Here is a 24,396-nt window from a genome sequence, read left to right as displayed (position 1 = left end):
AAGCCCACCTCTCTCCACCCCATCCCCAGGGCCCCTCCGGCATCACTCCCCATGAGTCATTTTTGTCCCATTCCAAATGCAGGCCACACGCACACCCTCCACATTGGCTCATTGCTTTCTGCAGTTAACAAATATCTCAGAGATTGTTTTCTAGCAGCAGAGATTTACATTAATGTTGTGTTCTGAATCCATAAAAATAGTTAATTGAGAAAATTAATAAGGGGCCTCCTGAGTATTCTAGCCTGAGTACGAGACAGAGTACCAGGGAACAGCTCTCTCCCCGGTAAAATATATGACAGCAGCCTGGCACGATGCTGTCCCACATTTGTTGCCCATTTAATCCTCAGACAAACCTAGGAAGGAGTTATTTTCCCATTCATAGATGAGGACACTGATGCTAAGAGAGGCTAGATAACTTGCTGAAGTCACACAGCAAGTGTCAGAGTCGGAATCTGAACCCAGGCAGCCTGGAGGCAGAGCTCTGGCCCTTGACCCCTGCCTTCTGGAAGGAAGGAAGGGAGGAACTGTCTGGGAATCCAGGGCCCCTGTGTGTGAACTGCCCCACCCCACCTAAATTTCCCACTTTGTCCCAGCCCAGGACAACAAGGCGCCACCTTGTGCTCATCAGCCGTCCCACCCTGGCCCTCTCCCGGAACCCCAGTAGCCACTGCTGTCAGGAGAACCCAGGCAGACGCCGGCTGGCTCCAGCCCCCCGTCCCAGGCCCCGAGGGTGAAGCCTGGCTTGAGCCTCCTTGTGTTTCTCTGAGCACAGCCCATGCACGATTGCACCCCAAGCTGAAGAATTATCAGATGTAAGTACTGGCCGCAGAGGTGAAGCTCCCCGGGAGGAGGCTGTTTCAGTTGAGCTGGGTGTGGCGAGGGGAGGTTCTCAGCTGGAAAGCAGGAACCACGTCCGGGAGCTGCCCTAACCAGAGCCCTGGGCCCCAGGATCCGCGGGCCGGGCCGGGGAGGACACAGTTACAGCTCTCCTGTCACCTCACCCTCCTCTCTGCTCTTCATCCTCATTGGATCTCAGTCTGTTATGTAGTTGTTAACAACACTGGGGTCGCACCAAGGAGAAAATGGGCAGGAATGTTTGCAGAGAATGCAGAAGTCCTGTTTATGATGCTGGAGAAACGGATCTGGGGAGGGAAGGTTTTCAAAGGCACCCGGTGACCTGCTCAGAGCAGGGAGGGGCTGGGGTTGTACCACCTCCTGCTGCCGAGCCTAAAGGCAGACCCTCCAGACCTGTCAGATCCCAGCAGGTTCTCCTCAGGCTGCAGTGGACATGGTCTGCCCCAGACAAGGGATAAATACACAGACTTTTTTTTTAACTCTACGATTCCATTTATTTGAAGTCCAAGAGCAGGCAGAACTCATCAGAACATGCTTGGGGTGATGGTGACGGCGGATGTTATATGTCAGCTCGACTAGGTTATAGTCCTCATTTACTCAACTAAACGCTAATCCAGGTGCTGCCGTGAAGGTATTTGGTAGATGAGATTAATATCTACAATCAGGTGACTTTTTTTTAAATTTGATAAATTTGCTGTTAAGTTTTGTAAATTTAAGGGCACAGCATGTTACTCTGATACATTTATATATTGTAATATGATTGCCATTGAAGCAATATTTATCACATTACATCATTATAGTAAATATTATTTTCTATATTCATTATACTGGGCAGTAGATCGCTACAGCTTATTTACTACTCATTACAAGATTGTACCATTAAACACCATCAGTCTTATTCACGCCCCCCCCCCCCATCCCTGGTAACCACCATTTTACTCTGTTTCTTTATAGGTTTGACTTTTAGATCCCATGAATAAATGAGCTCATACCGTACTTGTCTTTCTCTGTCCGACTTATCTTGCTTAGCATAATGTGCTCAAGGCCCATCTATGTTGTTGCAAATGGCAGGATATCCTCCTTTCTCGTGAGTGAATAATATTCCATTGTGTACATATACCACATCTTTCTTATCCATTCATCCATTAATGGGCATTTAGGCTGTTTCCATATCTTGACTATTGTGAATAATGCTGAGATAGACATAGGTGTGCATATATCTCGTTGAAATCCTGTTTTCATTTCCTTCGGGTATATACCCGGAAGTGGAATTGCTGGATTGTGTGGTAATACACAGACTCTTAACATGGGGCCATGTGCTCAGAATGTTTATCAAAGCCTAGAACAATGCTGTCCAATTCAGTAGCCACTGGCCACATGTGGCTGCTGCGCATGGGAAATGTGGCTAGTCCAAATTGAGATAGGCTGTAAGTGCAAAATAGACACCAGATTGTGAAGACTTGATATAAAAATCAAATGTGAAGTATCTGCTTATCATTGTAATCAATTGTCTGCAATTGTGTACATTTCAATCAATTGTCTATTGATTAGATATTGAGATGATAATATTTAGAATATATTGGGCTAAATGAAACAACTTATAAAACTTAATAATGGAGCATGCTTGTCAAGTGCTTTGGCTCACCTTTTTCCTTTACCCTTTTTTTAATGTGGCTACTAGAAAATTTAAAATCACAGGGGCCGGCCCTGTGGCCGAGTGATTAAGTTCGTGCGCTCCACTTCAGCGGCCCAGGGTTTCACCGGTTCAGACGCCGGCCACGGACATGGCACCGCTCATCAGGCCACACTGAGGCGGCGTCCCACATGGCACAACCAGAAGGACCTGCAACTAGAATATACAACTAAGTACTGGGGGGCTTTGGGGAGAAGAAGAAAAAGGAAAAAATTCAAAATCAAACACGCCTCCATCCTTGAGCTTAAGAAAGTTATTGCAAAAGAAATAAAAGGATGCCAACTCTCACTCTCGTTGGCACCTGTGGCTCCCGTTACATTTGTGTTGGACAGCACTGGCCTGGAATATAATACACCCTTTCTCGAATATTGGTATCCCCATTTTACCGATGAACAAACCAGCTCAGAGGTTGAGTGGCTTGACCAGGGACACGAGCTAATGACCTGCAGAAGCCAGAATTCACATCACGAGAGGCCAGTGATCCTGGTGGGACAGTCTACTCCTCGATGAAAGTCCTAAAACAAGGGATGTGCTGTTGTTTTGACAAGATCTTATGCCGACGTGTTTAGTCCCAGGAAGGACTGAAGCCACTTTGGAATCTGGGGAAAACAAAATAAAAGCCTGTGACTCAGGGCTTAGGGGGACCTCCTGACACTAGCCAAGAATGTCAAGGCGCAGGATAATTCTTAGTGCGCAGTGCTTGGGCAGGCTTTTCGATTCTCTGTGTGGACTTGGGCCAGTCCCTTCCCCTCTCTGGGACTCAGCTTCTCCATCTGTGAACAGAGGGACCGGATTAACTGTTCTCTGAGGTCCATCAGGATCCATGGTGCATCTCAGCAGATCCCTCCCTCCCTGTGGTTGAGAGTGAGTTTGAGAGCCACTTGCTGGGTCCTGGGGCAAGTGACAGTTCTCTTGTGTCCTCTGTGAGATGGGGATGAGGACAGTGTGGACTTCAGAGAGCTTCTCTGAGGATTAATGAGCTAGTTCAGGTGATGCTCTCAGCACTTGCCTGGCACACAGGAAGTGCCCAGTAAATGCTTGCTCTTGTCGTCAGCGCAGCAGAAACCAAGTTGACCTGCTGGCTTAGAGAGTTCTCGGTCAGCAGACTCAGATTCACGAGCAGCATCTGCCTTGGAGCCTCCCCTTAGCCTGACGCACTCAAATGCCGAATTTGATCCAAGGTAGGTTCACCTTGGACTTGGCTTTTGAAGGTTTTGTTACCAGGGGAACTCAATTCCCTGATTGCACGGGTGACAGAAGCACCAAGAAGAGGGCAGCTTCGGGAGGGCCCAGAGGACGGTACTGCAGAGGGAGACTCCACGTTCTTGCACTAGAGCATCTTCCGGCGTATTCGGAGGAAGGCAGGAAACGTCCACCTCCCAGGCGATGCGTTAGTTCACTTCTTAGTTAGTTAGTGTCACTTCTTTCCCTCGGTGGTAGCGGGAAAATGTCACTTTGCCATCCTTTGGAGGAGGGATGCAGATCCCCGGCTGCAGACCTTTTTCACCCCCTTTTCCCACCGTGGGAGGACTGGGACCTCGGTTCTTCTCAACAGCTGTTTTCAGTTTTTCACCGTGAATTATGGGTAAACAGCCTCCTGTATCAGATAAAGGCTCTATCAGCTCAGCAGCTCACCTCCGACATACACCCTCTTTCTCATGAATACAAGTCTGCCTTAGGAGTAAGTTGAACTCGATTTTGTTTCCTGGGTTGCTATCTTGAACTAATACCTGGGAGGAACCTTGAGTTCAGCGTAGGCTCCCGGCTGTCTCTGGCGTTCACTGGCTGCCATCTGCTGGGCAATCCTGGTATGACATGGTCTCCCTGGCTAGCAGGCTGTTTCACCAGGGGTGAGGAGGTTTGCCCATTCAATCAAAAAATATTTATTGAGCAGAAACTGTGTGCCAGGCATAGTTCTAGGCCATTGGGATTCCTCAGTGAACAAAACAGACAAGTATTTCTGTTCTTCTGGAAGATACATTCTTGCAGGTGGTCACAGGCAATCGACAAGAAACATAATAAAGAATACTGTATGCCAGAAAGCGATATGTGCGTGGAAAAAAAATTTAAAAGTGGAAGATGTAAGGTGGATGGGAAGTGCTGGGTGGGGGAGGTGAGTTGCAGTTTTAAATAGTTTTCATGGTCAGCCTCATTGAGAAGGTGACTTTTGAATAAAGGATTGAAGGAAATGAAGGACTTTGCCATGGAAGAAGAGTGTACCTGGCGGAAGGGATGGGTTGCAAAGGCCCTGGGGTAGGAATGTGCTCTGTGCATTCAGGGAATCCCAAGCAGGCCAGGGTGGCTGGAGAAAGCAAGCAGGGAAGAGGAGTCTGAGAGGTGGTCAGAAAGCAGGCGAGGGGCTGGACATGCAGGGTCTTGTGGGCCATTGTTTAAGGACCGTGGCTGTCTTGATTGGCTTGGGGCTGCCATAACAAATGCCACAGACTGGGTGGCTTACACAGAAAACTTTTGTTTCTCACAGTTCTGAAGGCTGAAAGTCCAAGATCAAGATGCCAGACGATTCAGTTTCTTGTGAGGACCCACGTCCTGGCTTGTAAAGGGCCGACTTCTTGCTGTGCTCACGTGGCTGCTCCTCAGGTTCTTTCTGTCTTCTTCTTCTAAGGCCACTCATTGCATCATGAGAGCCCCATCCTCATGACCTGATGTAACCCTAATTACCTCCCAAACGTTCCGTCTCCAAATGCCATCACAGCGGGGATGAGGGTTCCAGTATATGAATTTTAGGGGGAGACACAAACATTCAGTTCTTTAACATTGGCTTTTCCTTCAGAGATGCTGTTCCAGAGAGGAAGCCGGGGCTGCAGTGCCATGATGCTAAGACATCTGGAAAATGCTCTCGAAAACACAAGCCACTCTGGTAATTCTCTTCATTCATTCAGCAAACACATACATAAAATGGGGAAAATAAGTCAAACCGCGTGTGTTGAAGGTGAGGAGTGTGTGTGTGTGTAGCCTGTGAGGGTGTGCACGGGGGTGAGCATGTGGGGTGTGTTTGTTCTGTGAGTGTAAGTATGTGTGTGCAACACTGAGCAAACACTCATTGAGTGAATGAACGCTTCATTCTTTAATTTTGGTGCCCCCTGCAAAATAAACAAATTGCCCCACAAGTATGCTTGCTAAGTACCTGTCTGGCGAGACGGGGGCGCCTTCTGCCAGAGCCCTCCACCCTTCCCTCCCCCACCCAGCCTGCCCCGGCGCTCTGACAGGGAGTGCTCCGTCCCTTGGCATGTTTCCATACATCAGGCTGGCCTTCCTCTTCCCTCCGTCCTGCAAATTCACCCCGATGTCTTTGCTTCTGCAATTTCTGCTTCACACCCTCCTCTCGGGAGTGGAGCCCGCCCTGCAGCTAGCCTCTGACGGAGCGCGCAGAGTTGGGTAAGACCTGCCACTGCGTGCCTCAAGGAGGCGACCGTCTCCTGGAATGCCGAAGTCGTGACTAGACTCAGTTGCCCGGTGCGCAGAGGTAAGAAGTGCATGAACTTTGGAGGCCGGTTGTGTGGCTTTAAATCCTGTATTTGCCACTTCCCAACTCAGGGCTGGGAGGCGAGTTCTTTAACATCTCTCAGCTTCTGCTCCCGCGGGAAGGCAAATACCCACGTCGCGGAGTATTTGAGGGGACTAAAGGGATCGTCAGTTATGTCCCTGGTATTTATTGAGCACCTACTGTGTGCCAGGTGCTGGCCTAGGTGCTGGGGGCACCATGATGAACTCTCATGGAGTGTATCTTCTAGTAGGATGTGATGCTAACTGGCACAAGAGGTCAAACTTTCGAAAGCAGGTGTTCAAGTTTCTAAAAGCACATGCCGGGTGTGCTCCCAGTATGTGTGTGTGTCTGTGTGTGTGTGTCTGTACACACGTACACATGCATATGTTTAAAGAATGAAAGCTACCAAGGGATAGACGCTGTATAATAGCATTGATGTTTATTTCAAAAATACAAATCGTGCTATATAAATATTTTTTAACATGTATCTGAATAGTAATACTATTAAAACATTTACAAGAAATATACACACTAATAACTTCAGGATAATGTTCCCTGGATAATGTGAGAGAGAGAGAGAGAGAAGAGAATGGGATATGAACCTAGATGTTTAGCTGCAACTGTAATCTTTTATTTCTCTATAAGAAAAAACCTGAAGCAAATATGGCAAAATGATAACTTCCCCTGGACATTTTTAGATATATTATTTCATTTACTAAGTACAAATACTAACCCTAAATTGTGTCTGTTATTTCTGAATTATAGATCAGTAAACTGGGGCTCAGCGAGTTATTGCGTCAACAGGAAGCTGGTCAGTGAAACTGTCTATCTAAATTTGAAGTCTTAGCTCATTTCGTTAAATCATCCAACCTCCTAAATGTATGTTACTATATAGCTGGATTCGATTTGCCAATATTTTATTGAAGATTTATGCATTTAAGTTCATGAAAGATATTGGATGTAGTTTTTTTTTAAATTAAACTTTCTTTTTTTAGAACAGTTTTAGGTTCACAGGAAAATTGAGAGGAAAGTTCGGAGAATTCCCATATACCCCTTGGTCCCAACCTACCCCATTGTCAACATCCTGCACCAGAGTGATACATTTGTTACAACTCATGAACCTGCCCTGACACATCATTATTGCCCGAAGTCCACAGTTGACATCAGAGATCGCTCTTGGTGCTGTACCTTCCATGGGTTCGGACAAATGTATAATGACATGTATCCACCATCGTAGTGTCATACAGAGCAGTTTTACTGCCCTAAAAATCCTCTGTGCTGCCCCTATTCATCCCTCCCTTCCTCCTGATTCCTGGGAACCGCTAATCATTTTACTGTCTCCATAGCTTTGCCTCTTCAAAAACATAGTATAGTTAGAATCATACAATATGTAGCCTTTTCAGATTGGCTTATTTCACTTAGTAATGTGCATTAATGGTTCTTCCATGTCTTCTTATGGTTTGATAGGTCATTTATTTTGAGTGTTGAACAATATTCCATTGTCTGGGCCTAGCTCAGTTTATTTATCCATTCACCTACTGAAGGACATCTTGGTTGCTTCCAAGTTTTGGCAATTATGAATAAAGCTGCTATAAACCTCTGTGTGCAGGTTTTTGTGTGGACACAAGTTTTCAGGTCATTTGGGTAAATACCAAGGAGTGCAATTGCTGGACCAGACAGTAAGAGTGTGTTTAGTTTTGTGAGAAACCGCCAAACTGTCTTCCAAAGTGGCTGTACCATTTTGCATTCCCACCAGCGATGAGTGAGAGCTCCAGTTGTTCCACATCCTCACCAGCATTTGGTGTTGTCAGTGTTCTGGATTTTAGCCATTCCAAATAGGTGTGCAGTGGTATCTCATTGTTGTTTTAATTTGCATTTCTGTGATAACATATGATGTGGAGCACAGTTTCATAAGATTTTTGCCCTCTTTGGTGAGGTCTGTTCAGATCTTTTGCCAGTTTTTAAATCAGGTCGTTTGTTTTCTTATTGTTGAGTGTAAAGAGTTCTTCGTAGATTTTGGATAACAGTCCTTTTTCAAATACGTTATTTGCAAATATTTTCTCCCAGTCTGTGGCTTGTGTTCGTATTCTCTTGACATTGTCTTTCATGGAGCAGCAGTTTTTTATTTTAATGAAGTCTAGCTCATCAGTTACTTCTTTCATGGATGTATCTACAAAGTCACCATACACAAGGTCATCTAGGTTTTCTCCTATGCTAATTTGCTCCTTTTTTTTTTAAGTATGCTTTTTCTTGGTGAGGAGGATTGGCTCTGAGCTAACATCTGTTGCCAATCTTCTTCTTTTTTTTTACTTTTTTCTCCCCAAAGCCCCAGTGCATAGTTGTATATCCTAGCTGTAAGTCCTTCTAGTTCTTCTATGTGGGACGCTGCCACAGCATGGCTTGATGAGCGCTGTGTACGTCCACACCCAGGATCCAAACTGGCAAACCCCAGGCCACCAAAGTGGAGCATGAAAACTTAAGCACCCAGCCACAGGGCCGGCCCCTGCTCTTCTTCTGCTTTCCTAATGTGGAAGCTTAGATTAGGGATTTTAGATATTTCTTCTTTTCTAATATGTGCATTGAATGTTATAAATTTCCCTCTAAGCACTGCTTTCACAGCATCCCACAAATATTGATAAATTGCATTTTCATTTTCATTTAGTTCAAAACATTTCTAAATTTCTCTTGAGATTTCTTAGTTGACTCATGTGCTATTTACAAGCGTATTATTTAATCTCCCAGTGTTTGGGGATTCTCCAGCTATCTGTCTGTTATTGATTTCTGGTTTAATTCCACTGTGTTCTGAAAGCAGATATTGCATGATTTTTATTCTTTTAAATTTGTTAAAGTATGTTTTATGGCCCAGAATATGGTCTATCTTGGTGAATGTTCCATGTGGGCTTGAGAAGAATGTGTGTTCTGCTGTTGTTGGATGAACTAGGCTATAAATGTCAATTAGATCCCGTTGATTGATGGTGCTCTTGAGTTCAGCTATGTCCTTACTGACTTTCTGCCTGCTGGCTCTGTCCATTTCTGATAGAGGGGTTTTAAAGTCTCCAACTATAATACTGGATTCTTCTATTTCTTCTTACAGTTCCCTCTGGTTTTACCTCATGTGTTTTGATGCTTTATTGTTATGTACATACACCTTAAGGATGGTTATGTCTTCCTGGAGAATTGATCCCTTTATCATTATGTAATGCACCTTTTTGTCCCTGATAACTTTCCTTTTTCTCAAGTCTGCTCTGTCTGAAATGAATATAACTACTCTGGCTTTCTTTTGATTAGTGTTACAATAGCATCTCTTTATCCCTTCGCTTTTAATCTATACGTGTCTTTATATTTAAAGTGACTTTTTTGTAGACAATATATAATTGGGTCTTTTTTTTTTAATATATATTTTTTTTAGTCATATATTTTTTTAATAGCAATTTAGATTTTATTCTTTCCCTTTTTCTCCCCAAAGCCCCCCAGTACATAGTTGTATATTCTTCGTTGTGGGTCCTTCTAGTTGTGGCATGTGGGACGCCGCCTCAGCGTGGTTTGATGAGCAGTGCCATGTCCGCGCCCAGGATTCGAACCAATGAAACACTGGGCCGCCTGCAGCGGAGCGCGCGAACTTAACCACTCGGCCACGGGGCCAGCCCCTGGGTCTTGTTTTTTGATCCACACCGACAATCGGTCTTTTAATTGGGATATTTAGACCATGGATGTTTAAAGAGATTATTGATATAATTGGATTAACATCTACCATATATGTTATTATTTTCTATCCATTTTCCTCGTTCTTTGTTACTGTTTTTGTCTTCCTCGGTTTTTCTGCCTTTTGCGGTTTTAATTGAACATTTTATACGATTCCATTTTCTTCTTTTTTATTTATCAATTATACTTATTTTTTTAAAACTTGTGGTTGCCCTAGAGTTTGCAATGTACATTTACATTTACTCCAAGTCCTCCACTTTCAAATAATGCTTTCCAATGTCACAGGTAGTGAAAGTACCTTCTGACAACAACAACAACAAAACAACAACAAAAATCCCAATTCCTCCCTCCCATCTCTTATTTCATTGCTGCCATTCATTTCACTTATACGTAAGTATATATATGTACGAGTATATTTACACACACACATAAGCATACATAATCTAATACATTGTTGCCGTTATTTTGAACAAACTATATCTGTTAGATCAGTTGAGAATGAGGAAAATGAAAGTTTTTATTTCATCTTCACTTATTCCTTCTCGATGCTCTTCTTTTCTTTATGTAGATCCGACTTTCTGACCTATATCATTTTCCTTCTCTCTGAAGAACTTCTTTTAACATTTCTTTCAAGGCCAGTCTGCTGGTGACAAATTCCCTCAATTTTTGTTTATCTGAGAAAGTTTTTCCTTCTCCTTTAGTTTTGAAGAATAATTCACAGAGCACAGAATTCTAGATTGGTGGGTTGCTTCTCTCAATACTTCAAAATATTTTATTTCTTCTTGCTTGCATGATTTCTGAGGAAAAGTGGGATATAGTTCTTATCTTTGCTTCTCTATAGATAAGGTGCTTCTTTTCCTCTGGCTTTTTCAAGATTTTTCCTTAGTCTTTGAATTCCTGGAGTTTGAATATGATATGCCTGAGTATGTGGTTTTTTGTTGTTCTGTTTTGTTTGGCATTTACCCTGCTTGGTGTTCTCTGAGCTTCCTGGATCTGTGGTTTGGTGTCTGTCATTAATATGGGGAAACTCCTGGGCCTTATTACTTCACATGTTGTTCCTTACTCTCTTCTCCTTCTGGTATTCCCATAAAATATACGTTACACCTTTTCGAGTTGTCCCACAGCTCTTGGATATTCTGTTCCATTTTTCCTAGTCTTTTTTCTCATTGCTTTTCAGTTTTAGAAGTTCCTATCGAGATATCCTCAAGCACAGAGATTCTTTCCTCAGCCATGTCCCGTTTGCTAATGAGCCCAGCAAAGGCATTCTTCATCTCTGTTACAGTCTTTTTGATCTCTAACATTTATTTTTGATTCTTTCTTAGAATTCCCATCTCTGCTTACATGATCCATCTGTTCTTGTCTGTGGTGTACTTTTTCTATTAAAACCCTTAGCATATTGATCATAGTTTTAAAAAAATTCTTGGTCTGATAATTCAAACATTCCTGCCATATCTGACTCGGGTTCTGATGCTTGTTATTCTCTTCAAACTGCGTTTTTTGCCTTTAGTATGCCTTGCAATTTTTTGTTGAAAACCAGATGTGATGTACCAGGTAACAGGAACTGCTGTCAATAGGCCTTTAGGTAGTGGTAAGGTATGTTGGGGGGGAGCATTCTTTAGTTCTGTGATTAGGTCTCAGTCTTTTGACGAGTCCATGCCCCTGGGCTGTGAACTCACCAGTGCATCTGTTTTCCCCACACACGCTTAGGTGGGACATGATGGCTAAAGGGGCCTGGAGTTGGTTATTTCTTTTCACCCAGGTCAGTAGGCGCTGATAAAACCCCATTAGGTTAATCTCTAGTAAATAGTTTCTCTTGAGGGCAGGCCTTGTGAAGAAAAACAGACTTCTTCTCCATATTTCAAAATGGTTCCTCTTTTCATCTCCCTGCTGGAAGGACAAGGGGATTTTTCTCTGATATTCACTGTGAGAACCTGGTGGAGCTCCTGGAGATAAAACTCACCAAAACATGAGGATCCCACCGTGATTGAGCTCCCTGGAGTTTTTAATTCTCACACTTGTCCACACTGAGTCTCTAGCTACTGGTCAATTACAGTTCAGGTCTCCTGCCCCTGCGCTGAGTTCTGCAGAGGTTTCCTCCAGGGGGTTTGTGCTCGAGTAAGTTGTGATTCTCAGTGTCTTCCTGTTTCTCCAATTTTTGGAACAGCCATTTGCCCTGTGACCTCACTTCTCTGTTAGATATAAGAAGAATTGTTTTGGGCCAGCCTGGTGGCATAGTGGTTAGGTTCACATGCTCCTTTCAGTGGCCTGGGGTTCACGGGTTCAGATCCCAGGCATGGACCTACACACCCGTCGTCAAGCTATGCTGTGGCGGCATCCCACATACAAATTAGCGGAAGATGGGCACCAATTTTAGCTCAGGGACAATCTTCCTCAAGCAAAAAGAGGAAGATTGGCAAGAGATGTTAGCTCGGGGACAATCCCCTGCTAAAAAAAAATAAATGAATGAAACCTCTTCTTTAAAAAAAAGGAAGTGTTGATTTTTCAGTTGGTTCAGCTTTTTGTTTGCGAGGACAGAGTGGCGACATCTAAGCTCCTTAAATGCCAGACTGGAAGCTGGAAGTCTCCTAGTGTTCTTTTCTTGTACTGTCTTTGTCTGGTTTTGGTGTATCAGAATGACACTAGCTTCATAAAATGAATTGGGATGTGTTCCCTCTTCTACTTTCTGGAAAAGGTGATATAAAATCACCCTTAATTCTTTAAATGTTTGGAAGAATTCTCCAGTGAAATCATCGGAGACTGAAGATTTCTTTTTCAGAAGCTTTCTAAATTACAAGCTTGATTTCTTTAATGGTTATATGGCTATTTAGATTGTCTATTTCGTCTTGGTTGAATTTTGGAGTTTGTCGTATTTAAAGAATTAGTCCATTTCTTTTATGTTGTCGAATTTTTAAACATAAAGTTGTTCAAAGTATCTGCTTACTGTCTTTTTAATGGCTGCAGGATCTGTGTTGATATACCCTGTCTCATTTCTGATATTGATAATATGTGTCTTCTTTTTATCTTTGTCAGTCTTGCTAAAAGTTTATTAATTTTATTGATGTTTTTGAAGGACCAACTTTTTGTTTTGTTTGGTTTTCTCCATCGTTTTCCTGTTTACAATTTCAATGATTTCTGATCCTACCTTTATTATTTCCTTCCTTTTGCTTACTGTGGGTTTAAATTTGTTCTTTTACTTATTTATTTACTTGTTTATTTACTTTTTTCCTCTTCTCCCCAAGCGCCCCAGTACACAGTGGTATATTCTAGTTGTGAGTGCCTCCGGTTGTGCTGTTCTTCTTCTACTAGTTTCTTGAAGTGGGAACTTAGATTATTGATTAGAGACCTTTCTTCTTTTCTAATATAAGCATTTAGTGTTATAAATTTCCCTCTCAGTTCTGCTTTAGCTGCACCTCACATATTTTGATTGGATATATTTTATTTTTCACTTAAGTTCTATGTGTTTTTTTTATTTCCTTTGAGACTTCCTCTTTGACTCATGAATTATTTAGAAGTATGCTGCTTAATTTCCAAGTGTTTGGAGACTTCCCTGTTGTCTTTCTACTCACTGAATTTTTTCCTGAAGTTTTGTGGGATTTTCTTTAAGTGAGGTCATAATAGTTTACAAGATTGTGAGATTTCAGTTGTACATTATTGTCAGTCACCGTATAAATGTGCCCCTTCACCCCTCGTGCCCACCTCCCAACCCCCTTCCCCCTGGTAACCACTAAGCTGTTCTCTTTGTCCATGTGTTTATCTTCCACATATGTCTACTCATTGAATTTTAATAACTGTCTCTGAATTATTTTATGTCCACGAGAACAAGACTTTGTCCATTTATTCTACTGCTATATCACTAATGCTAAGAACAGGAAAATAGTGTGTGCTCAAAAAATAAGGGTAAATGATAATGGCAATATTTAGCTTAAAAATCAATAGAGAGAAGGCTGAAGGTTAAAAGGGGGAGGGAGGCATCAGAAGTTGCTGATAATTAATCACTGTGTGGGCAAATATGGTTGCCTTTTATTTTCTTCTTTTTATCTTTCCTATTTTCCAAGTTCTCTGCAATCAGCCTATACTACTTTTATAGTCAAGTGAAGGAGTTATAAAAGTGTGGACTGCTATTTCTGATCATTTTCACTCCCTCCCTGGCAGGTCGTATCAGAATATGTATCGCTGAAAAAAGCTGAAGATGAGAGGCAGGGCCACTAAAAGACCCTCAGGAAGGTCCTGGAGCTGAACTGACACAGACCCTCTCAGGGAGACAGATAGGGACCGTGCTAGCCACCCACTTCTGGAGGCTTCCGAGATTGCTGCTGCAATAACTTTATCATCAAGACCATGTGCATTTCAAGTCACAAAGGTCAGTTTGATCCTTCTCTTCTCACTGCCCAGAGGCCCCTTGAGATCTTGTGAATTAATGTTTGTTCCAGGAGATCTGGTTTGCTGTTGGAAATAAAGCATCCATCTGCCTAAGTCCAGCCGTCAAAATTCCTTAAACAATTTACTTTGAGGAAACAGTGTTGGTGTCTGCTTTCAGGGTTCACAGTGTGCGAAAGATTACAAAAAAATAAGAGGGAACAGAGAGGAGATAGTGTAGGGTGTTTTTAAATATAACCATCTTTTACACCTTTAGTCATAGTCTCTTCACGCTTTTTGAAGGCAATTTCTTTGGGAAGCCGAGTAGACAGGATAATCTGATGGTAAGGCCAGCTGGCCACAGTCACCACACAAACAGTTCTTAAGTGTGGACAATTTCTGAAGATGAGTGAATATGCTTTTCTACTTTGGAAAATAATGCTGAGAACTTGGTTTCAATTTTGTAATATTTTCATTCAACAAAGAGATTGCCTAGATCTGGAAGATTTTTTTCACCCTTTCCTATTTTTGAGGTGAGGTGACTTGCTATAAGGGGCCAGGGATTTCCTGGGGGCCTAGGAGTGGGCAGCTATGTAACCTGATGCCTGGGGATGGCACAGGGTACCACTCCTGGGGAGCACCCCACACACAGCGGGAAGGGAGTGTGGCAGCAGCTACAGTCTCCTTGGAGCTGAGCCAAAGAAGGCACCAAGATCAACAAGCATTTCCATATCGATTTGTCAGAGTCTCAAAGAACAGCCAAGGCCGAAGAATCTGGAAAATAATGACATAACCTAATGGAGGGAAAACAAGAATCCACATCCCAGGAATAATTTATGTCAAGCAACACAGGCTATGCTGAGGCCAGCCAGAAAGAGAATATTGTCATATTAACCAGTCTGTCCATTTTAAAAATCATTTGATTTCAATAATCGCTGGGCATCTGATTTGCTGATTTTTTGTTGCTGCTGCTGACTTGACTAATTTGAACTAAATACGTCAAAAGGCATAGACTCATTGCTCATTTAATTTTTAGTGACACCTACTATTCAGTTAAATTCAGAAACACCAATCGCTCCTCCAGGGCTCCCCGTGGAGACCACCCTTGCCCACTGTGGGGACGGTTCAGGAATCTTTTCTGGCCCCCTGCTTTATGAGCACCTCGGGACTCTGCTTCCCCGCCTGTAAGAGCGAGGCATGGCCATGAGTCTTGCTTTGCCCCACGAAATGTGTGCAGAAGTGCCACTTTGGGCAGAAATTTCAAGCCAGTGTATAATTCACTCCATCTTCTTCCGTCTTCTGTTGTGCTTGTGGATATGTGTGTCAAGACAAAGCCATCCTGGGTCCCAAAGTAGTTGTGACATGCAGAGCACCCCATGCTGTCCTGCAATGAACAGGTGGCATGAACAAGAGAGAGCACTTATTATGTAAAGCCGCTAAGATCTGGTGCTTGTTACTGCAACATAACCTGGCCTGTCCTCACTATTGCACACACACGCACACACACACACACACTCTTACTGAGTACCTGTGTGTGCAAGGGAAGGATCCAGGCCGTGGGGGGAATTCAAGATAAGATATACCATCTTTCTGTGAAGAGCTTACAAGCCGGTTTGGCAAATAAGATATCTAGACAACCTATAATGATAATGACACAAGTGGATAGTCCAAGAACGAAATGACAAGATGTTTGTGTAGCTGCAGCCTTAAGAAGGAATTGATCAGGTGGAGTCCAGGATGAATGTAAGAACGGCTCATGTGCCAGGTGTCTCCTCTTGGCCCCTCCAGATTCCTTCTTTACCCTTCTCCCGCCTGCTCCCTGCCCCGAGAGGCTGACCTGTGTGACCTAACTACGTTAATAAGCTCCTTTCCCTCTGGCTCCTGGTCAGGCTGGGTGCAGGATGAGGGCTGAGCAGAAGATGGGAGGGAAGGAAGAGAAGGAAGACGGGATATTTATTCATCTGGTTCCCTTCTCTCAGGGTCACTCATGTTGGCTGCACCCCTCAGCTGAAGGTCCCAGCTCCTCTCAACATGACCCTCCCTGTTTGACTGTCTCCTTCCAGATTCCCATAATGCTCTCTTCCCTCACACCTGCAGGGCCAGGGGTGGTGAGAGCCCCACAATCAGTTATTAGCCCCAGTATCCTCCGCTCTCCCTCTTGGTTTCCCTACACCCTGCCCACACATTTGTAAATCGTCCTTTTTTTAAGAATCCTTAAATTATCCTATTTTAAGCATGCCATCTGTTTCCTGATAGACCTGACTAATAGATCTTGCTTTGGGGAGCCAGCAGCGGGAAGGAAATGATCATGCTTTGTCTAATTATAGGGTCAGTTGGTAAAAGAGGCAGGAGGCTTTAAAAATGACTAATTCTTCATTAAGCAATGAATTATTAAATGGCTTTGCTTCTCTCATCCGAACTGAAAGATTCTGCTCCAGTGAAGGGGAGGGCTGGAGGCAAGAGCACTGGCCTCCGCACCTGCGATGAGCTAGGGGACCACCATGGGGCCTTTGATCACAAAGCCCTTCGCAAATGCTGGGGCCACAGGAGGCAACCACGATGTAACGTCACCTCCAGGGAGCTTCCTGAGCCCCATTCCCTGGCAAAGTTAACAGCAGAATTCCAACCACTATTTTCAACTTGAACCTGAGGCCAGAAGCCTAATTTCCATGCTCAAGGGAAGTTCTAGACCTTTCTTTTGAGTTCCCACGTATAGCATAGAGCTGCTTGGGAAAGAGATAACCATCCCTTCGCCACAACTCTATGTACTGGAAGTTGCCCTTTGTCCTGCCTTGAGATGCCTGTGGCAAATTCACTGAATTTATTCATTGTTTGGTGGGTTGGTTGGTTTTCCATGTGGAAAGCCGAAGAAGCCTTTGAAAGAGTTGGGCTTGGGAGAGTTCTGGGCTTCATTCTCTCTCTCCCACCCCCCTGGGCCCCCGCGCCTTAGCTGTCTCCCACTCTGGAAGGTGCAGCCAGGAGGAGCCTGGTACCTGCAGCCCCAGCATTTCCCAGAGCAGCTGGAATGAGCTGCTACTTGACTGCAGCTGCTGGGGCTGGATCCGGGGGGCAGGTCTGCTCAGGCATCCAGGATGTAAAGTGAGAGGAAGGGCAGACAGCAATTTGGAAGATTTAGGAGTTCTTGGGCTGTCATTGGGTTTTACTGTGTTGTCATTGACATATGTTTGTAGTCTATCTAGAGCAGGTAAGAGATGGGGAGAAGGAAGGGAGGGCGTCCCCATGTGCCAGGTCTGCAAAACCAAAACCGGGCAGACCCGGAAAGACGGGAGCAGGGCGGTGGGGGTTGTCTGGAAGTCTGAGGATCCTATTTGCTCCCTGAGTGCCAGAGAGCGCATGCCAGGGCCTGGGGCAGTTCCCACCAGGAAGCCACCGAGGGGTGATAAAACTCACAGCCATGAGGCTTGGTTAAGTCCCTGGACTTAACGACATCTTTTCAAGCAAACAGCAGAGGTTTCTCATTATAATCTTGAAGAAAGGCAGGGCTATTGAGCAGTGTAAGAGTTTCAGAAAAGCAGAGAGGAGAGAAGGCAGGACGGAGCAAGAGCAGAGTGCCTGCCCCAGCAACCTCATGCTACTGGGCAGACGCTGGGATGCACATTCTGGAGTGGGGGAGAAGGAGCAAGTCCTAAGTGCTCGACTTCCTTCCAGAGATGACCAGACTAAGTTCTGTGTGGAGGCTGCACGAGAGCAGCACTTTCACACTTTCAGACGCACACGCAGCCCCTGTGGGTCTTGTGGAAACGCAGGTTCTGATTCCGTAGGGCTGGCCTGAGAGTTTGCATTTCTAACAAGCTCCTAGCTGAGGCCGATTTTGCTGGTCCGTGGAACACACTTAGAACAAGTAACAAGCCACGGGAGGATGCTGCCGTGGCTCACTGACACTTGTGCTTCCCTCCAAACTATTATAAAACAAGCAGGTGTAGATGACCCAGTCCGGCAGCCTGGGACGTTTGGTGAAATGACCCTATCCTTGGCCTGGTGACCATGTGGCTGCACGAGGAGCTCCTTCTCCAACTCCCCTGTCACCTCCCTCAGGAGTGAGCAAAGTGCCCGGGCTGGTTGGGGGTCAGCTGTCCCCAGGGAAAGGAGGGCTGGTCACCAGGCTCAAGTGTACAGGGCAGCTTACCTTTGTGAATCTACCACAGTGCTGGGCCTATGAGCCCAAAGCTTGACTTGCCACTCACTAACTCAGTCATTCATTCATTTCTTCAACAAACACTTAGTGAGCGTCTATTACCCCAGACACTGCGCTCAACACGGGGGTACAGAGCTGAAGAAGCAGACTGTGCCCTCATGAAGCTCACCGCACAGTCAGCCCCCTGGGAATGTGTCCATTTCCCAAGGGCACGTGGCTGATGTATAAAAAAATAATATTGATGCATTTATTTATTGTGATATTTATAATTATGGTGACAGTAGCTACACGTTGTAAAGGCTGCTATGTACCCGCCGTTGTGCTAAGCCTTTTACGTGGGCCGTCTCATTAATCCTCACCACAGCCCATGTGGCAAGCACTGTCATTAAACCCACTTCAAAGATGAGCCACCTGAAGCTCAGGGAAGGTACGTAGCTTTCCAAAGGATGCCAGCTAGCGAGGAAAGGAGATGAGATTCGTGCCCAGGCAGGCTGGCCCCAGTCCAGGCTCTGAGCCCCCGCCCGACCCCCCCGGCCGGGTCTCTGTTTCTGCTCCTGAGCACATTCCCTCCCTGTGGGGAGAGCTGCCAGGAAGCTGAATGACACCCAGTTGTTGAGTGAGTTTGGCATCCGGTGGGGGGTGGGCATTGGGGGATGTGGGTGACATTGATCGCAGGGGCTCACACTATAAAAACTTGATGCTCCTCTGATGTACCTATCTCCCCTAAAGGGACAGACCTTCAGCACAGGCCGGGCACTGGGGCTCCCAGCCCGGCATCCCCCTCTTTCCCTGGGGGACAGCCAAGAACACTCTGTTTGGCTTCCAAGTCTGGCTAAGCAAAGGCAGTGTCCTCTCTCTTCCCTGGGCCTCCCTGGCTGTACACACACACACACACACACATTCACACGATCCTGCACAATCACACAAGCTCACACACCCACACATATGCTCACACTCAAACACACACACATACAGACACAAGCATGCACAATGACACACAATTCACACCTGCTCACACTCACATGTACTCACATACATACACGCACAACCATGCACAATGACACACACACACACCTACAGTCACACACACACACACACTCTTCGGATGAGCACATTCTCTTGTGGATATGGTAATACTGTGAATCAGGTGAAACCGACTTTGCTGCTCTCTGCTCTGACCTATTCCGTTTGTTTTATAGTTTGACTCTCAGAAAACTACCGTATTTCTCTGTATCCAGGTTCTGAGGGCCCCTCACTGTGGCTCAGAATTCCTTTCCACTTCTAACCCCCCCAAATGGTTCTGTATGGCCACTTCCCTTAACATCCAGGACAGATAGGAGGCGTCTTAAACGGTCCAGAGGGTTGATAGTTTCTTTTTTTAAAAAAAATGCACTCTCCATGGGAGGTTGGACAGCTTTGCATGCTGTTTTCATTCATCTTGGGGTTTGGGGGCTGCTGTTTGTTTTTTGTGCAGGAGAATCTCTTCCAGCCAAATTCTATTAAACCGGTGCCTGGTTAGCTGCGGCCTTCTATTCCTGCATAAATCTGCTGCCCGCCACCTGCTGGGCCCGTGTTGCTAGAGAGCCTTCCACTGGCATTCCTTTCAGATTTTTAATTTACCACCTAACTACCAGTCCTAATAATCATCAGATAAGAGGATTTCTGCTGTGCTGTGCTTGTTTTCAAAAATTGCTAATACTATGGACCTGGAGTTAAGAGTAGCCTTAGGGAGACTTATAAACACCCCAGGAGGCCAGACATGCCCAGGGCCGCTGAGTTCCTCAGATGCGACGTGCTGTAGGAGTTCCAGAGGGGAGATTCCACTAGCTCGAGTGGGTGCAGAAGGCTTCCTGGAGGAGCTGAGATTTCTCCTGGGCCTTTCTTATGGATCAAACAATGTCCCCCCAAAATTCATATGTTGACGTCCTAACCCCCAGCACCTTAGAATGTGACCCTATTTGAAATAGGGCTATTACAGAGGGAAGTAGTTAAGTTAAGATGAAGTCATACTGAAGTAGGGTGGGTCCCTAATCAATATGACTGACGTTGTTATAAAAAGGGGAAATTGGAGGACAGATGCACAGAGGAAAATGCTAGGTGAAAATGAAGGCAGAGGTCAGGGTGGTGAGTCCACAAGCCAAGGAAAGCCGAAGATTACCAGTAAAGCAGCAGGTCGGAGAGAGGCCTGGAGCAGAGTCTCCGCCACAGGAAGAAGGGAGGAGGGGAGATCCTCAGAAGGAAGCATCTCTTCTGACACCTCGATCTCAGACTTCCAGCCTCCAGGGCTGTGGGACAACACACTCCTGTTGTGTGAGCCACCTAGTCTGCGGTATTTTGTTGTGGCAGCCCCAGCAAATTAACAGGACCTGGAAGGACAGGTAGGAATTTGCGATGCACAGAGAAAGCAACCTGGCCACAAGTTGCCGAAAATAATAAACCTGAGCATCCCTCACCACTACTGCCTCCCTCACTTACAAAGCTCTTAAAAAAGATGCAGCGGAAGGAAAGAACCTCTCAGCTTGAGGACATGTCAACAGAAACCTCCAAATCTGAAAAGCAAAGAGAACAAAGACTGAAAACAACAGAACAGAACATCCAAGGACTGTGGGACAACTAAAAAAGGTACAACATACGTGGAATGGGAGTAACAGAGGAAGAAAGAGAGCCTCTGGGCCTCAGCTCCTGTCCCTAAATGGGAGGAAGTGGCCTTGAGATGTGCCCTTGAGATGTGCGCTGGGGTTCCAGCCTTAACAGGGACCTTCCCAGCTAATCCCAGGGGGCCCTTCAGGGGGCTGTGGAGACTGAGGGCTCTGGCTCCGCCTGGCAGGGCGATGGGAGCAGGACTTCCTGCTCAGCCAGTCCTCAGGCCATCTACCCATCACTGTGAGCCCTGCTAACTGGCTCTGTGTTCTTCCTGTATACTTTGAACTTTGCAAAGATGCTCAGGGAGCCTCCCTTGGTATTTTATCATGATCTGGCCTTCTCCTTTCACTCCAACACCCCCCACCCCAGCCACCCCAACCACACAGAGATATTTTTTAAATTGTTGATGGAAGTAAACTTGGCTCATCCCCCAAACCTCTGGATTCAGGCCACAGGTAAAGCTCCCATCCAGCCACCAGCACCCCCGGCAGAGTCCCACCCCACCCCATGTTAAGGACACATCTGGGGACGGCCGCTCTGATAACAGTGTCTAGGGGTCAAATAGAAGCACCTGCTCAGCCATAGCTCAGCTTGGTCCCCACCACTGGGCAGGCTCCCTGCCGGGAGTCCAGGGCCCAGGCACTGTGACCCCTGAGGAAGAATCGGCCAGGGGTCAAAGCCCTGAGTAGGGAGCTGAGCCTTTGCACCTAGTGAGGATGGAGATGCCTGGAGTCAGATGGCTAAGGTCCACCTTGAAGAGGGACCCCAGACTGGAAGGCTGCTGCCCTGCAGCTTAGCCAGACCCTCAAGGCTCTTGAATGCCCTGTCTGCACATGAGGCTTGGTTCTTTGGGCACAGCCCGGACAGGTGGGAGCCAGTGAGCTCTCTCCAGGGGTCAGTGGGACTGTGGTGAGGGTCAGATTCCTAGAGACAAGCTTACCAGGGCAGGGAGATTATGCTTGGCCAGCAAGGGAAGCCGCTGCAGTTCAAGGCAGCTGGGAAGCAAACCTCCCTTGCTTCATCTGTAAACTGGCAAGAACCTTCCTGGGGTTGTCCTTGGATGAATGGGCCAACTCAGGAGAAAGTACTCCCCACCTGCCAAGTACACACGCACTTGGTATGGCCGCACTTTCCTCCCACTCTGCACCTGGCACCGTGTGCCGAAGCCCTGGATTAAGGGGTGCCCGTGTTCAACTCCCAGCCCCTCTGGTCATAGCTGTTCGTCCTCGGGAAGTCTCTTTACGTCTTCAAGCCTGTTTCCTCATCTGTAAAGTGGGCACAATGGCAGCGCCTACCCCCCAGGACCCGTGAGATTTAATGGGAGAACGCACAGTGCTCGCTGGCTCTCCCCAGAGACTAGATGCGTGACTGCAGTTTGAAGAAGCCCCTCCTGGTGGCTACCATTTCTGCCCTTCTCAGGCCCTGCCAGGGACATCACAGATGCCTGAGGGGACCTCTGGTTCTCCTGCAGAACCAGCAAAGCCACGGTTAAGAGGGCTGATCGGTGTCCCAGTCTTGGTCCCTGGAGAAAGGAGGCAGTGCACCCCCAGCTGTTGTCTGAGAAGACAGAGGAGCCTGAGACGGTGGCGCTGGAACCATTGTCTCTGCCCTGCCTGCCTCTATTTGCTGGGCTGGCGTTTATGGACCACCTCTGGTGAGCGATGCACTGTGGGGGAGTGAGGACCAGTGTCCTCAGGAAGGATTCAGTGCTAGCTGGGGACGTGCACACCCAGAGAGACAAATCACACACCACAAGGCAGCCATCCCTCTCTTAACAAACAAGCACAAGCACAGCAAAACGCCCCAACCAGCTTTGGCCTTAGGAGCCCAGGATGCAAAAATGAACGAGATGCAGTCCTTGTCCTCGAAATGTCCGCCGTCTGATGATGGAATCCCAGTCGGCAGTTGGCTGAGTGCTCCCAGGGCTGGGCGTGCTTTGCTTCCTTCGTGATCCTCACCCCCACCCCTCATGCACGTGGTCCTATTACTCCCCTTTTACAGATTACGAACCTGAGGCTCTGAAGGAAGACTGTGGCCAAGTCCTAAACAATTGCCACTCAGTGTCCCCAGTGCTCTAACTAGAGCCTGTGCACGCTGCCTTGGGGGCTGGAGACTGACTTTTCAGAGCAGTGCAGGTTGTGGTGAGGGGAGAACCCTATCTGAGCTGCTTCTTGAAGGACTCAGAGAATCCCCAGCAAGCACGGGAGAAGGGGAGAGGAATTCCTAGAGCGGGAGAAGCATGCGCAGAAGCCCCTGAGTGTAAAAGAGTATAGCTGGGGGCATGCACCCTTTGTTTAGTTCTAGAATCTAAGAGGCTTTCAAGTGGTGGGAGATGCAGCTGTGAAGGGAGGCGGGGGCAAGATTCTAAAGAGCTTTTGATGGCAACCTACAAAGTGGAAATTCTGGAGGCAATAGGGAGCCATTGAAGGTTGTTAAGCAGGGGGAGAGAGTATCTAAAACATCCCAAGCCAGTAGAAGTGAGTCATATTGTCAGTGCCCTGGGTGATGGGGGGAGAAGAAAGTGGGTGGGTGAGCTGAGAAGTTTCCTGGAGCAGGGCACTCTGTCAGAAAGGAGGATCCAGCTCAGGCCAGCACCCCATTGAAGGCAGCATGTTGAGAGGAAAAGGCAGTTGTCAAATTAAGCCATGAAGAGAGAATGTGGAGTCTGGAGCTTTTTAGACTCAGTCCGGATTTTCCCTGCTCCCACCTCAGAGCGGGGAACTGAAAAAGAAACAGCTAAGAGAGTGTCTGATTTATTGAGCTGAGTTCCTGTCTCTCTCAGGCTCTCTGGCTCTGACTTCCCCTTGAGATTTAGATGCTCCCCAATTCTCCTCTGCTGAGGCCCTCCTCAGAGCCGCCCCCCAAAGAGTGAGCACGTTTCCTGCCCCCCAGCCACTGCCAACCCCGCTCAGCTCCCTGCCCAGCCCCCAGGCCCAGTTTCTGACAGCAATCCGGGGAACTCCACGTGTCACATCCCCTCTTCTCCCTGGGTCTAGATTCCACAAAGAACCACCCAGAACGCAGTATTTGTCTCCTGTTGAAGAAAAGAAAGCCTGAGTTCTTCCTTTGGCTGGGTTTTTCACCATGACTGGTTTTCATTAGCTTTTCAAGTAGAAAATGAATTCTGCCCAGTGGAAAGTTGCCACTTCTGTGCAGAGTCATTGTTCATTTAATATGTTTTATGCGGAGTGACCCAAGTCCCAGTCTGCTGGCCAGGGCCCTGGGGAATGTGCCTTAGAAACCTTCCCGGCAGGTACCTTTGGAGGAGCAAGGGGCCAGTTGGCCTCTCGTCAAGCCTTCAGGGTTGAGGAAACCTGGGAAACCTGAGCAGTCTGCCCTCCACCGCCCAGCCCCGCAGAGCCCGGCCGTCCTTCCCAGCCTCTCCCTTCCAGTCCGAGGCCCAGCTCACCTGGCGGAGAAGCTTCTCAAGCCCCTCTGCCTCCCAGCCTCTCCTCTCCCGGAGCTCAAAAGGGGGGGAAAGAGAAA

General features: G+C 46.5%; 1 protein-coding gene and 1 long non-coding RNA gene across 2 annotated transcripts in view; both read left to right on the top strand.

Annotated features, from left to right (window-relative positions):
- LOC124235251 (putative protein TPRXL) overlaps positions 1-1,779 on the top strand; it is a 43,310-nt gene extending 41,531 nt beyond the window's left edge. The window contains exon 3 of the mRNA XM_046652837.1: positions 594-1,779. Within this exon, the coding sequence (XP_046508793.1) occupies positions 594-734 (141 nt within the window). The 3' untranslated portion in view covers positions 735-1,779. The remainder of the gene's footprint in view (positions 1-593) is intronic.
- Positions 1,780-2,703: 924 nt separating this feature from the next.
- LOC124235543 (uncharacterized) overlaps positions 2,704-24,396 on the top strand; it is a 46,402-nt gene continuing 24,709 nt past the window's right edge. Inside the window, exons 1-4 of the long non-coding RNA XR_006887513.1 lie at positions 2,704-3,729; positions 5,031-5,146; positions 5,340-5,426; positions 13,908-14,115. This is a non-coding gene — a long non-coding RNA (uncharacterized LOC124235543). The remainder of the gene's footprint in view (positions 3,730-5,030; positions 5,147-5,339; positions 5,427-13,907; positions 14,116-24,396) is intronic.

Source organism: Equus quagga, chromosome 2, assembly GCF_021613505.1.
Source record: "Equus quagga isolate Etosha38 chromosome 2, UCLA_HA_Equagga_1.0, whole genome shotgun sequence".
In the NCBI taxonomy this organism is placed as follows: Eukaryota; Metazoa; Chordata; class Mammalia; order Perissodactyla; family Equidae; genus Equus; species Equus quagga.
Note: the sequence above shows the minus strand (reverse complement) of the source record. Positions and strands in the feature narration are given on the sequence as shown.